This window comes from Gracilinanus agilis, chromosome 1 (assembly GCF_016433145.1).
Source record: "Gracilinanus agilis isolate LMUSP501 chromosome 1, AgileGrace, whole genome shotgun sequence".
Taxonomy (NCBI): Eukaryota; Metazoa; Chordata; class Mammalia; order Didelphimorphia; family Didelphidae; genus Gracilinanus; species Gracilinanus agilis.
This window is the reverse complement of record NC_058130.1, coordinates 781,181,501-781,196,088: the sequence shown is the minus strand read 5'-3', so window position 1 is coordinate 781,196,088 and position 14,588 is coordinate 781,181,501. Positions and strand designations below refer to the sequence as shown.

Here is a 14,588-nt window from a genome sequence, read left to right as displayed (position 1 = left end):
AGGAGAGGGGCGAGCTGCTGGCTGCTGGCTGCTGGCTGCTGGCGGCAGAGTTTGGCATGCTTGGCTGGCCTGGAGAGGAGAGCCTAAACCTGTTCTGCTTAGCCCCAGAGGGCAGACCGAGGAGCAGCGAGAAGGAGCCGCCAAGAGGCCTGTGGAGGCTTCCTTCAACAGTGAGAAGAGGAAGGGGCTGCCCCAGATGGTGTGGGGCTCCCCGGCTTTGGATGTCTTGGAGTAAAGGCTGAACACCCACTGTCAGGCGCATTGTAGGGGGGACCTCCGTGCATGGGGCAGATTGGGGAGACAGTCTACCTTCTGGGGTCTGTCGGCACTCCAGCTCTCCCTCCAGAGCCAGAGGGATGTGACAGGGCAGCCTCTCTGTGTGTCTGTGTGCACACTCACCTCTACCACAAGATCCCCTGAAAAACCACCCGGCTCTACAGACCAGCCTCAGGTCTGAGATGAGCCGGCCTGAGGAGGAAGTGGAGGCTAGCCAGACACTTCGCCCGGAGTGGGAATGTCGGTGCTGGGAGCTTTAGTTCTTCAGAATATCTGTGACTTCTCCAGTGTGGGCAGGTCCTCCATTTTCATGAATCGCTGTAGCCAGCCTAGTGATAAATGTCTCCATACTAGGCTGATCCTCGTGACAAGCCCACAAACCACTTCCACGCCAATAGTTAAAGCCTTTCCAGTTTCTTAGGACCTGCCAGAGCCTGTATTTTCTGGCACACACTTTAAGAACCATGGGTCACACCAAAATAATGGATACATGACTTAGATAGAAAGGGTGACGTCATTAGCAGATTAGAGGAGCCAGGAAGAAGTTCTCTTCTGGATCTGTGGATAGAGAAACAGACCATGACCGAAAAGGGATAGAGAAGATCCCCCAAAATAAAGTGGACAACTTTGATGGTCTAAAAATTTTTTTTATTAAAACCCTCACCTTCTGGGGCAGCTGGGTAGCTCAGTGGATTGAGAGCCAGGCCTAGAGACAGGAGGTCCTAGGTTCAAATCTGGCCTCAGACACTTCCCAGCTGTGTGACCCTGGGCAAGTCACTTGACCCCCATTGCCTATCCTTACCAGTCTTCCACCTATAAGTCAATACATAGAAGTTAAGGGTTTAAAATTTAAAAAAAAACAAAAACCCTCACCTTTCATCTTAGAATCAATACTGTGTATTGGCTCCAAGGCAGAAGAGTGGTAAGGGTGGGCAATGGGGGTCAAGTGACTTGTCCAGGGTCACACAGCTGGGAAGTATCTGAGGCTGGATTTGAACCCAGGACCTCCCATCTCTAAGCCTGGCTCTCCATCCACTGAGCCACCCAGCTGCCCCCTGATGGTCTAAAATTAAAAAGGTTTTACACAAATAAAACCAGTGCAGCTAAAATTAGAAGGTGAACAGGTACCTGGGGAAAAGATCTTTACAGGAAGTTTCTCTAATAGGGATCTAATTTCTAAGACATATTAAGAAAACACGAATTCAGGTTTATCAGAATAGAAGCCATTTCCCAATAGATAAATGGTCAAAAATATGGCCTAGCAGTTTTCTTTCCTTTTCTTTGCAAACCCTTACCTTCTGTCTTAATATCAGTTCTAAAATAGATGAATGGCAAGGGCTAGGCAATCGGGGTTGAGTGACTTGCCCAGAGTCCCACAACTAGAAAGTGTCTGAGATCAAATTTGAACCCAGGACTTCCTGATTCCAGACCTGGCACTGTACCTACCCAGCTGTCCCAGACCAAGCAGTTTTCTTTTTTTTTCTTTTTAAATACTATTTTACTTTTCCCCAATTACATGTAAAGTCAGTGTTTTAACTTTTTTTTATTTTGAATTCCAAATTCTGTCCTAGTCTCCCTTCCTCATTCCCTTCCTTGAGATGGCAAGCAGCCTGGTACAGATTTTACATTCAGGCAGTTTTCTAGGGAAGAAATCCAAGTTCTCAATAGCCAGGTGAAAGCAGCAATAGCAGCCAGCATTTGTATAGTGCCTGCTACATGCCAGTCCACTGTGGTAAGCACTTTATAGTTATCTCACAACAACTGGGGGGGGAGGGGGGACAGATACTATTATTATCCCCATTATACAGAAGAAAAGCCTGAGAAAAACAGAGGTTCGGTGACCGTTCACATAACCAGGAAGTGTGTGAGGTCAGAATCAGGTCTCCCTGACACTAGGTCAGGTGTTCTGACCACTTTGCCGCTTGGCAGGAAAAAAATGCCTCAAATCACTAATAATTACTCATTAATGCAAATTTACGTTTCCACTTCATAGCCATTAGATTGGTGAAACTGACAAAAAGGGAAAATGACCAAGGCTGGAGGGAGGGGCTGTAGGAAAACGGGGTCCCCCCCCCATGCCCTGTCAGTGGAGCCGTTGTCCGGGAGATCACTGCCAGGCCTGCCCCCCCAAGGAGAGAGAAAGAGGGAAAGGACCAAAAGATTGGAAGCAGCTCTTTTTGGGGTGACAGAGGGTTCCCCTCAACCCGTGAAAGGTCCAACAAAGAATGGGAGGTGAATGGGATGGAAGACCCTCCCCCACCAGAGCTGGCTGAAGGAATGGCTTCAGAGAACCCTCCAGAGACTTGCATGAACTGATGCAAACTTCCATTGTGGGGCCGCATTTTCAGACACCGACAGCTGGAGAAGGTCTTCGGGTGATGGACCTTAGAGACCACATATTGCAGGCCCTTTATTTCACAGAGGAGATGGAGGCCCCGAGAGGTGAAGGGGGGATGGGACAAGGGTTGAACCCACCTTCTCTGATTCTGCCTCCATGACTCTTTCTGGTGCAGACATGGTGTCTCGAGGGGCAGCCCCAAAGGGTGAGCGTTTATGGAACGCCTTTTGGTTTGCAAAGCTCTTCACAAATATGAACTCCAACCATGGAGGGCATGTGCTATCAGTATCATCTTCGGTTTAAAGATGAGGAAACTGAGTCAGAGGCAAAGGGTCACCAACCAGTATCCGAGGCCAGAGCTGGCCACCAGCAGGGTGAAAGACCTCAGGTTTATGCTGATGAAACCTAAAAAAGAGAAAACTTCAAGATGTGAGAGCTAACGCCTAGCATTTGGCAGGTTGTTATAGAGAAAAGGGAGCCAAAGAGCCCCTAGGTAGCACAATGGGTAGTGTCAGGCCCGGCGTCGGGAGGTCCTGGGTTCAAATGTGGCCTCGAACACTTCCTACCCGTGTGACCCTGAGCAAGTAAAGGCCATTGCAGCAGCCCTTACAGTTCTTCTGCCTTGGAACCAACGTGCAGTATCGATTCTAAGATGAAAGGGAAGGGTTAAAAAGCAGTGAGTGGAAGCTGGAAAGGGGTTGGGTGTGAAGAAAAGCCCCCACCATAAGGAGAGCCGTCCTGGGTAAGAAGCGGGCTGCCTCTGGGTTCCTCGGGGTCCTCAGAACTTCCGGGCCAATCTTCATGACCACTTTGGGGGGGTTGTAGAGGGGGCAGATGCTGGTCCAGTTCTAGGGTGTGTTGGGTGGCTTCCAGGGTCCCTTTTGGCTCCAAGTTTCTGGGATTCCATGGATGATAACGCCCTACTATGTGTCCGTACAAACTCACATACATACTTCACTTTTTTAAAAGAGAAAAACATTTTCATAAAGGAAATGCATAACGGAGGGGGAAAATCTACCCCATCAGTCTTGCCTATGAGAAGCCTCATTCGTTGAGCAGAAGGTCCTAGTTCGGGCATTTGTACCAGCCCAGCCTAAGTAACCGTAGGCAGAGCAGGAAGGGTGCTGGCCTTGCAGACGGGCCTGAGCCAGCCTCCCCTTCTGCCTAGGACCTCTGATGAGGAAGAAGCGTGGGGCCGGGGCTCTGCCCTCTCTCCTACCGGTCCCTGGGTGAAGAGGGGCCCTCTGTAGCTATTGGAGCTCCCCAAAGGCAATCAGCTGGAAGCGGGGAAGAGAGGGCCAGAGACAGGAGGCTAAATGGGACCAAAGAAGCAGGCTCTGAGCCGGGGAGGCCGGGGCGGCAGGAGCACACTAAGGAGGCTGCAGGCAGGGCTTGTCCTGCCCCAGGAGGGGACTTACTGGTCACTCAGCAAGCCATGCCTGGGTTATGCAAGGGGCTCTACCCTTCCCAGGCTCCAAGCCTGCTCAGGCCTCATTAAAAGCCTCCCTTCCAGGGTTCCTTTAGAGGAATGAAGAGGAGCCTGCACCAACATTCGCTAATCACCTTAAAAAGTCTCTTGTTTGTACAGCAAAGACTGTGACTTGGAGCCAGCCCAAATCAGCTTGTTTTCTCACTGTCAGGTTCGGGTTTTGGACATGCCGTCCAAGACGTCAGTCTGTACCTTGAAGCCAGAGGCCGGTGCCAAAGCGGGCATGCCCATGTGCCTGGAGCTGTGGCAGGTAAGAAACAACCACACTCGAGCGTTGTGAAACACTCGTCTGAGTCAGCCCTGGGCAGAGGCGGCATGTGAGTGAGGCGCGCTTCGTCCAGGCCCAGCGAGTCGCCGTCTCCTTCCCCGAAGGGGTCCCCGGCCCCTGGGGCAGCTCTGGGGGCCCCCTCCCGCTGCCCTGCCCGGGGTCACCTCGGTCACTCCTCCCAACGGGCCCCAAGGTACATGGTGTCTTGTAAATACCCGGGGCAGGTTCTGTAGCCCCGGGCTGGGCGGGGACTCGGCTCCGCTTTGGCCGTCAACGAAGAATCCCAAGCCAAGACGTCAGTCAGTGCATCGTGGCTCCAGAGGGCACCTTTTGGGGGTGTTGACTGCAAAGGGAAAGGGAAAGCCAGCAAAGCAGCCACTCGGGGCTCCCGTCTCCGGCAGCTGCCCTGGGCCAGGAGGCCGGGTGGACTTGTGGCCCGCTTCCCCGGGCTGGGAGCAAGGTCCTGGGCACCTGGGCCGGAGGCGCTCGTGGGCTGAAAAGTGCTGAGTAATTGCCGAGGACAAGCCTTCCTCTCATTGTTTCTGGAGGATTAGTTTTTGTTACTTTTCTTGGTCCGGGAGTAGAGGGCTGACGCATCGTCTTCCCTCTGGATACGCTTGGCCTTCGCTTAGCTGACATCCTCCCCATCTCCTGGGTGTCCTCTGGGTGCAGGACAAGCTCTGCCAGGCTTCATGCCGGTCTGATTCTTCTAATAGGTCTCCTCCACAGAGCGCCCTCCTCCTCACACCCGCATTGTGAAAGGTGAGACCGGAGAGGCCGCAAACCCCCATCCCTCCATCCCTGAGGAAGGGCTGCCCACCTTCTCCACCACAAGCTGCTCACTACCATGCCAGGCTGTCTGTGCCCGTGGGGGAGGGCTCCTGCTATTTTTCTTCCTTTAAAAGAATTATTTCCAGATTGCACATTGATAGAATTTTTCATCGTCATTTTTGACATTTTGTGGTCCATGTCCTCTCCCTCCCTCCCATCCCTCTCCTCTCCCCAGGAGGGCAGGTAATATGACACGGGATATCACGGGTCATCACATGTCCGTGTAGGTCAAGTTGTAAAGAAGACACATACCACTTTTACTAGAGAAAAGTTCGTGGAGGAATATTAAAGTGCAGACGGCTGTGCTTCCGTCTCATTCAGACTCTGTCCGTTCCTTCTGTGGCCGGGGAGAGCCTTTTCTGTCGTGGTCCCTTGGAGCTGGCCTGGATCCCCGCATTACTGGTGATGATGAAGTCTTTCCCGGCCGCTCATTGGACCTTATTGCTGTGACTGTGCAATGTTCTCCTGGTTCTGCTCACTTCACTTTGCATCCGTTCATAGAAATCTTTCTAGGACCTTTTGTCCTCATCTTGCTGCCATTTCTGATAGCACAATAGTATTCCAATTCAATCATATACCAGAATTTGTTCAGCCTTTCCCCAGTGGATGGGCATTCCTTTAGCTTCCGGTCCTTTGCCACCACAAAAAGAACTGCTAGCAATATTTTTGTATAAGTCGGTCCTTTTCCCCATCTCTGATCTCGTGGGATACAGACCTTGCAGTGCTATTGTGGGGTCAAAGGGTAGACACAGTTTTAAGGCCCTTTGGGCATGGTTCCAGATTGTTCTCCAGAATGGTTATATCAGTTCACAGTCCCACCAACAGTGTATTAAAGGCCCAATTTTTCCACATCCCCTCCAGTATTTATCATTTTCCTTTTCAGTCATGCTAGCCAGTCTGATAGATGTGACGTGGTAACTCAGAGTTGTTTTAATTTTCTTTTCTCTAATTAATAGTGATTTGGAGCCTTTTTTAGATGACTATAGATAGTTTTAGAATTGCCTGTATAAGAAATAAAATTAGTATAGAGCGATAAAATTAAAAGTATCATGGATTCAAAGGGTTTATTGAAAGCCATTTAGAAAAATGAAGCCACGTGCCTGTTGAGTTAATTTAAAGGGACTCGCCATTTACCTGCTTCTCCTCCATGACCACAAAATGAGTGAACCAGCCAGTCCCGGCACTCCCTATTTAACCTTCTGTTTACATTATTAGGTAATTGCCTACGGTCATTTACGTAAGCCAGGAATCATGGGAAATGTAGTTTCAAGTCCCCTAAACGTCCACAGGAAGTTTAGATCAGGGACTTCAAAATTAGTTCAAGGACTCCCAAATTTCCAATATCACACCTGACCACAGTCTTTGACCATTTGTCAATTGAGGAATACTTTGCATTCTTATAAATTTGACTCCGTTTTCTATATATTTGGGAAATAAAGCCTTTATTGTTCCCATTCTTTTTTTTTTTTCTTTTAAAAACCTTTACCTTCCATCCTGAACTCAATACTGTGTATTGGTTCCAAGGAAAAAGAATGGTAAGGGCTAGGCAATGGGAGTTGAGTGACTTGCCCAGGGTCACACAGCTAGGAAGTGTCTGAGACCAAATTTGAACCCAGGACCTCCCATCACTAGGCCTGGCTCTCAATCCACTGAACCACCTAGCTGTCCCATCCCATTCTTTTCCAAAGTTTCTTTTATTTCAACCTAAATTCTTCTCCTCTCATAATCCCTTCCAGAGAGATGAACAGGACAAGCCCAAGCTCTCCTCTGCCCAGCAGCCTCCAGCATTTCCAGACAAGTCTCCATCCTGTCTCTTCCTTCATAAGTTAAATGTCTAAAATTCCTTTAACAAATGCTGACATGGTCTGGGTCTGCATTTTTTCTCCAGGCCCCTCATCAGCATCTCTGTTCACTCGTGGTGCCCAGAGCAGGATGCTGTCCTGCCAGTGGAGTGTGGTCAGCAGGCTCGTCTACTCCTTTGTTTTGTTCTGAGCCCTCTCCTCTCCATGCAGCCATAGCTCATACTGTTGGGTTTTTGGCAGTCACATCCCACTCTAGTCATACAAAGCCTGTCCTAAGCTGTTTAAGCCAGGTCTCCCCACTTCTGTATTTGTGCACTTAAGTTTGTTAAACCTGAGCCCAGGACTTTAGGTTGATCCTCATTGAGTCTGTCTTGTCAGAGTTCCTCCATCGTTCTAGCCTGTCAGGATGTTCTCGGATCTGTCATCGATCCAGAGAATTAGCTCTTCTAGCGTGCTCTCTGACACGTCATCTTTGCCTTTGGCCAAGTCTTCAACAGTAACAGAGTAGAGATGGGGGCCAATGGGAGAGAGAGCCCTTGCACTGACCATCCTCATCTCCTTAACTCTTCCTTGGAATCCTTCTCTTGCTTTGAAGTGCAGCCCGTCCAGGCACCAGTGCATTGCTGGTGGAGCTGTGAAGTGGTCATACCATTCTGGAAAGCAACTTGAAATTATGCAAATAAAGTGGCTAGACCGTCTACACTGTCTGCTCCAGAGATTCTCCCACTAGGCCATAGCCCAAGGAGGTCGCTGACCAAGAGAAAGGCTCCATTTAAGCCAGAAATTCTCCAGCAGTAAACCCTTCCCTTGTATCTTAGAATTGATACCAAAATATTGGTGCCAAGGGAGAATGGTGAGGGCTGGGTGATTGGGGTTAGGTGACTTGCCCAGGGTCACTCAGCTAGGAAGTGTCTGAGGCCAGATTTAGATCCACAGAAAATTGGAAACTGAGTAGATGCCCATTTCATAGAGAATGCTCAGACAAATTTTGGTGCATGAATGTCATGGAGTATTAAGTACAATGCTGGAAGAAGAGGCGAATGTTGACTTCCATAATGTATGTCTGGTTGCTTGCCTTCTCAGTGGATGGGGAAGGGGTAGGATTGGGGGAGGGGGAAGACTTTGGACCTAAAAATGTTTTTAAAATGAAATGATAAAAGTTTAAAAAGAGAGAAAAAGAAAGATGGAGAAACTGGGTGACTCAGTGGATGGAGAGCCAGGCCTAGAGATGGGAGGTCCTGGGTTCCAATCTGGCCTCAGACCCTTCCTAGCTGGGTGACCCTGGACAAGTCATTTAACCCCCATTGCCTAGTCCTTACCATTCTTCTGCCTTGGAACCAGTATTTAGTATCAATTCTAAGACAGGTCAGGATTTATAAATAAATAAAGAGAAGAGATGAATAAGAGGGATATAGAGAAGCATGGGAAGACATGCATGGACTGATTCACAATTAGGCAAGCGAAGACAAGAAGAAAGTGGATCTGATGACTGCAGCAGGGTGAATGGAAGCAGCCCCCACAAAACAGCAATCAGATGAATGAAGAGCAGGCATTGCAGAGTGCAGCTGGGATGAGGCTCCCAGGCCCAGGCCTGCACTCTGCTCTCTGGGTACACCTGGGGACACTTGGCCACGGCCCCCAAGTGGAAACCCTCCTAAAGGAGCTGCCTTTTGGCCCGCTCACCGGCCAGGGAGCCCAGGCTGCCTTTCAGGTCCAGAGCGGGGTGCAGCCACCTCAGCTGGGGTGAGGCTCACTCGCAGGGTCTGGGGGCTAGGAGGAGACGCCAGGACCATTCCAAAGCAGGACCCGTTGCCTTTTTTGTATGCCGTGTGCTGGCAGCCAGCCCCTTTTCTCGCCCTACAGCCTCTGCCAGGAGGACTCTGGCTGTGGGCTGGCCACCCTGGGCTGTTCATTTTCCCATCACTTCACCTCTAGGAGAATTGTCCCAAGAATATTGTTATCAGGGGGCAGCTGGGTGGCTCTGTGGATGGAGAGTCAGGCCTAGAGACGGGAGGTCCTGGGTTCCAATCTGGCCTCTTATCCTTCCTGGTTGGGTGACCCTGGGCAAGTCTTGCCTAGCCCTTACTGCTCTTCTGCCTTGGAACCAATATACAGTATTGATTCTAAGACAAAAAAGAAGGGTTTTTTTTTTAAAAAAGAATATTGTTATCACTGTCCATTTCTACCAGTTCTGGTGCAGCCAACCCAATGATTCTGGATGGCAGTATTAAAATTTTAAGGATAATCTTTTTCCTGGCTCCTTCTACTATTCCATTGTAGAAAACTCTTAATAATGGCACGGGACAACCATTGAGCCTCAGGCTGGGGAGCCGTGGTCTGGTCAGTCTGCAGGATCCTCGCACCGTCTCCATCGTGATGGCGGGCCTCGTTGTTCTCCTAACCCATGTTGCTGGTGCATGCCAGCATCTAGATGGATGGGGATCTGCATATCAAGAGGGTTTTCATTGGGAACCAGACAGATCAACTCCTCTCAGGCAGCAAGGAGAGGGAATGGGGATTTGGACGTGGATGGAGCGTGTCCTTCTCTTGGCAAAACAGAGACACGCTGACCTCACCCTGGAACTCTCTGCATCTGTCCAGAATGATCTCTGCCTTTCTGCTCCCCTTCCTTCACTGCTCTTCTTCCCCCTCCACATCCCTGCAATTCCTTAGCCGTGAACTAAGCCCTGTCATTATGGACGGGCAGAAATGGTGCCTGGCAGGACTTGGCTATCTTGCTCCTCTGAATGACTCCAACAAAAATAAAACAATACACCGTGTCACTGACATCATAAAGGAGCTGAGCTGGAGGAATTGGGCTTCTTGGTTTGTGGCTTTCAGGACACCCGCTTCCCATTGATAATTAAAAGCCTGGCATCAGCACCTTTTACTGCTTCGGCAGCCCAGGGAGTGGAAGGAATGTGTCATTGATCTCAGTGTCCAAAAGCCAGGCCCTGAGTGATGGTGAGAAAATGATCCTCTTTCCCACAAATGTGGGCATGCAAGAGTCTCACCTTCTCGGGGCAGGATTTCTATGACTTGAGGTTTTCTCACTCAGACTTTGTCCCCTGGGAAAGGTCATAAATCGCATAACCAAGTAAAAATTCAACCAGAGCTGTGTAGAAAATGGATATCCATTGTTAAAGGGAACCGATATAGCCAACAGAAGGACAAATCCCTCTCCCTTGAGTTGATACTTAGTCAAGAGAGAGGTTTGCCCAGAAGTGCCCTCTCAAATGCAAATCAAACAACTCTGAGGTACCACCTCGCACCTAGCAGATTGGCCAATGTGACAGTAAAGGAAAGTGATAAATGTTGGAGATGTGGCAAAATTGGGACACTAATGCATTGCTGGTGGAGTTGTGAACCATTCAGGAAGGCAATTTGGAACTATGCCCAAAGGGCTCTAAAAGACTGCCTGCCCTTTGATCCAGCAAAACTCTACAAAGTTTGTACCCCAAAGTGATAAATAAAAATGGGAATGGTTCCATTTGCACAAAAATATGTATAACTGTACTTTTTTGTGGTGGCAAAAAATTGGAAAATGAGGGGTTGTCCCTAGATTGGGGAATGGCTGAACAAATTGTGGTATATGATGGTGTTGGAATACTATTGTGCTGTAAGGAATGATGAATCAATGGATTTCTATATGAACTGAAAAGACCTCCATGAACTGATGTGGAGCAAAAAGAGCAGAACCAGGAGAACATTGTACGTAGATACTATAACATTGTGGGATGATCAGATGTGATTGACTTTGCTATTAATAGCAATGCAATGATCCAGGCCAGTCCCGAGGGCCTTATGGGAAAGAATGCTATCCACATCTACAGAAGGAACTGTGGGAGTAGAAATGCAGAAGAAAGCATATGATTTATCACTTGTTTATATGGGCTTATGATTTGAGGTTTTGGTTTTAAAAGATTGCTCTGTTACAAAAATGAATAATATGGAAATAGGTTTTGAGTGGTGATATGTGTATGACCCAGTGGAATTGCTTGTCAACTCTGGGAGGGGGAAAGGAGACAACATGAATCATGGAACCATGGAAAAAATTTTAAATAAAAATTTTTTAAAAAAGAAGTGCCCTCACATCTTGAAAGGTTACCTTTTCCTACGATCCCTAGACAGAATTCCTGTGGACTTCATGAAGTCCTTTTCCTCTAAAGATCCCAGGTGTCTTCATCATGGTCCACCAGAGATCTTAGAATTACTCCTTTCTACAAAAAAGTTACCTAAATTGGGGAGAGTGAGAAAAACCCCACTGAATCATTCTTTTTTTTTTTTAAACCCTTAACTTCTGTGTTTTGGCTCCTAGGTGGAAGAGTGGTAAGGGTGGGCCATGGGGGTCAAGTGACTTGCCTAGGGTCACACAGCTGGGAAGTGTCTGAGGCCAGATTTGAACCTAGGACCTCCCATCTCTAGGCCTGCCTCTCAAACCACTGAGCCACCCAGCTGCTCTCCCCCTTCCCCCCCCCCCCACTGAATCATTCTTAAAACGGTATTGACTGTACCATTTCAGTCAGCCAAAACCTCCAGATTTCAAAAGGAAGATGGAGAAAAAAAACATATCTGGTCAGAAAGGACAAGCTGCAAAGACAAGTTAGAAAAACTAAAGACCAAGAGGGAAAGAAGAAAGACTGAGAAGAAACTGGCTGGGCTTCAGGATTGGGAAGAATTTGAAATTCAGAGACAAGCAGAAAAGACACATCACAGGCTCTGAGAACCAGAAGGAGAAGGAGCCTTAGAGGCTGACCCCTTCTTTTCACAGAGAAGGAAACTGAGGCCCATGGAAGTATAGGAACCTGCCCAAAGTCACCCAGGTCGCGAGTGGTGCAGCTGGCTTTGGACCCAGGCCCTCTGGCTCTGGAAACAGTGCTTTTTACTTGGCATCCTCTGTGTTTCACCTCTGAGGTGATAAGGCCTTTCTTTGGCACTTGCTAAGACAGTTAGACACTGGCATGGGGTCCTGAGGAGGCCTCACTATGTCTCTTGGTAAGCTGTCTGAGCCCAAAGAAGACTGAGGGGCCCAGAGGAAGGCTGGGGCCTTCTGTACAGAAAAGGCTCAGCATGGCTCAGAGATTACGAAGAGCATGAAGGTGTGCAGGGAGAGATGCTGGTGGCAATTGATCCAGATGGCGGAATTCCCAAAGTACGCTGCCCCTCTGGCTCCAGAGTTTGGGTGAGGCTCTGGAAGGGCAAAGATGATGCTTTTCCTTCCATCATCTCTCCATTCCCGGCACTTAGCAGGGGACCAGCTGCTCCTTAAATCAGTGGGGTATGGAATCATCCTTTAGAGCAGGGGTTCCCAAACTTTTTTGGCCTCCTGCCCCTTTCCAGAAAAAATATTCCTCAGCCCCCTGGAAATTATTTTTTTTATTTTAATAGCAATTAACAGGAGAGATAAATGCCCCTGTGGCCATCACTGCCATCCCAGATCGCTGCAGCACCCACGAGGGGGTGGTGGCGCCCACTTTGGGAATCACTGCTTTATAGGATCAAAGATTGAGGTGGGGGTGGCAAATCCAGAAGTCACTGATATTACTCTACATCAGTCAGGTAACCAGCTCAACTCACCAAACCAACACCAGGCTTCCTGTTGCAAAGGCTGATGGGAATCGCTCGGAGCATGATACAGGAGACACAGGTGCATCGGGAAGAGTTAATTTTTTTGGTTAACTTAAGAGAAGGCCTGGAGGAAGGAGCCAGGAAAGGGAGGGAGGTGGGTTGTAGAGAAAACCAGGATCCTGAAAAGCATTTGATAGAAAGCAGGTCATGGAGAAGACGGTTCTTAAGGCAAGAGGGGCTTGGTAAAAAAATGGATGAAGTGCAGGTTATTTATGGCTGTTACTGTGGATGAAGTAAAGGAGGCAGCCAGCCACCAAGGAAAAGCGTCACCCTAGGTTTCACGTCGCCAAGGACGCGTGTGTTTGGGGCTTTCATGCCTGTCTCCAGCCTGTCCTGGGTTTGGAAAGCACAGCCGTTCCATCGAGCGGGCAACTTTACCTTCTGGAAGTTTCTCCTTCATGAAGCTGGTTTGCTCGATGCTAGGAAAACCATCACACCTGAGAACTCCCGCTGCCAAGTGACAGATCATTTGGCACGGATGCTGGCGTGGGGAGGCCAGCAAGAAGCTGGATTATACTGTCAAAGGAGTCCTTGATTGGTTGTCTTCCTTCAAAGAAACTGGCTGTCACGTGTCTGTGTTTGCACGCACATGCAAAGGCCCACCACGTCCAAGTCTCTGAAGGAAAGATTTGGGCATCTTTGCTGCATCAGTATTAGATAACTGAGTGGATCATGGATAACTCTCACACATGAATTCACAGTATTCTGTGGCCTTCCCTTGAGGTCTGACTGCTCGAGGAAACACCACTGTGTAGAAGTGCAATGTTTGTTCCATGCAGGAAAGCACAATCAACGTTCCATGAAGAGCACAAGAGATGCTGACCTAAAAGTAGGATCTGCTGCTTTTGTACAGGACGGCGACCTTTGCCTCTCCGTTTCTGTGGAGCTCACCTTCTGCCAGCATCCCTTTGAACTGGTTGGGGCCATCCTCCACAAGCGTCACCCATGGGCACCCCGTTTAATAGAATGGGGTGGGAACTATCTCATGGGAGTTCATTTAATAGAAAAGTCAAACCACTACCATCACCTCCACCACCATCTCCCCGCAGACCCTGATGGGGGCAGCCCAGGACTGAACCCAGAACCCTTTGGAATAACCCAGCCTTTGCCGTAATCCTGGGAAACAAGCCGTCTGGACCTGCTCCTCCAGGGGTCACAGCCACCTCTGCTGGAGACCCAGAAAGGAAAGTTCTTGTCTCCAGAGTCCCCGTTTAACATCAAAAACGATGCTTTATTAGTGGAAACAGCATTCAAGAAGATGCCCAAGAAGACGTCTGCTTTATTGCAGCTTCCCCCAAACCATGGGGTCGTTCCCTCTGCCCAGCGGCCGAAGCTTCCCTGGGGTAGGGGCTCCTCGGGGCAGGGACTCCCTCACTTTCCTGTTTGATCAGACAACAAGCCCATCTCGGGCCCCCAGGATGGGCCTAGTGGCAGATTGTTGCTCCTGGCCAGAGAGGTGGCCACTGAGTCATGAAACTCACTGAGGCTTTCCCCTCCTGCCTGTTGGCACTGGGAGCTGCTTGTGGAGGGGGTGCCCTCGCCAGTCTGAGGCTGCGAGCCGTGTTTGAGGAGGGGGTGCCCTCACTAGTCTAGGGCTGTGCCCTCCTTTCAAGGTACTGCAGAGAGTAGCCTCAGTGCCCTGGTCAGTGCCAGGTGCCCGTATTGCCCTCCCATTTGACTGGGGAGGAAGCAGGCTCAGGGGGGCACTTTGGGTGTCCCAGATAATGACGGGATCAGCCCAGGGCAGGGGCATGATGGGTTTGGTGTGCCTGTTGGAACAGGGTGCAGGACAGGTTTCTCCTTTTGTTTCATCATTTCCTCCCCTCTCTGCTGGGCCCAAGCATCCCACCCCAGTGGGCCTTGTTTTCCCTGGTCAGCCTTTCCCCAGGCATCAGGCCTTGGAGGGTGCCGCCGTGCTTCTCCCTGGCATGCCTCACCTCTAAGCCAGGGCTGAGT

General features: G+C 49.5%; 1 protein-coding gene across 1 annotated transcript in view; it reads left to right on the top strand.

Moving 5' to 3' along the window:
- The window catches only part of GNB1L (G protein subunit beta 1 like), a 54,647-nt gene that overhangs the window by 20,422 nt on the left and 19,637 nt on the right, over nucleotides 1–14,588 (top strand). The window contains exon 4 of the mRNA XM_044658907.1: nucleotides 4,255–4,353. Within this exon, the coding sequence (XP_044514842.1) occupies nucleotides 4,255–4,353 (99 nt within the window). The remainder of the gene's footprint in view (nucleotides 1–4,254; nucleotides 4,354–14,588) is intronic.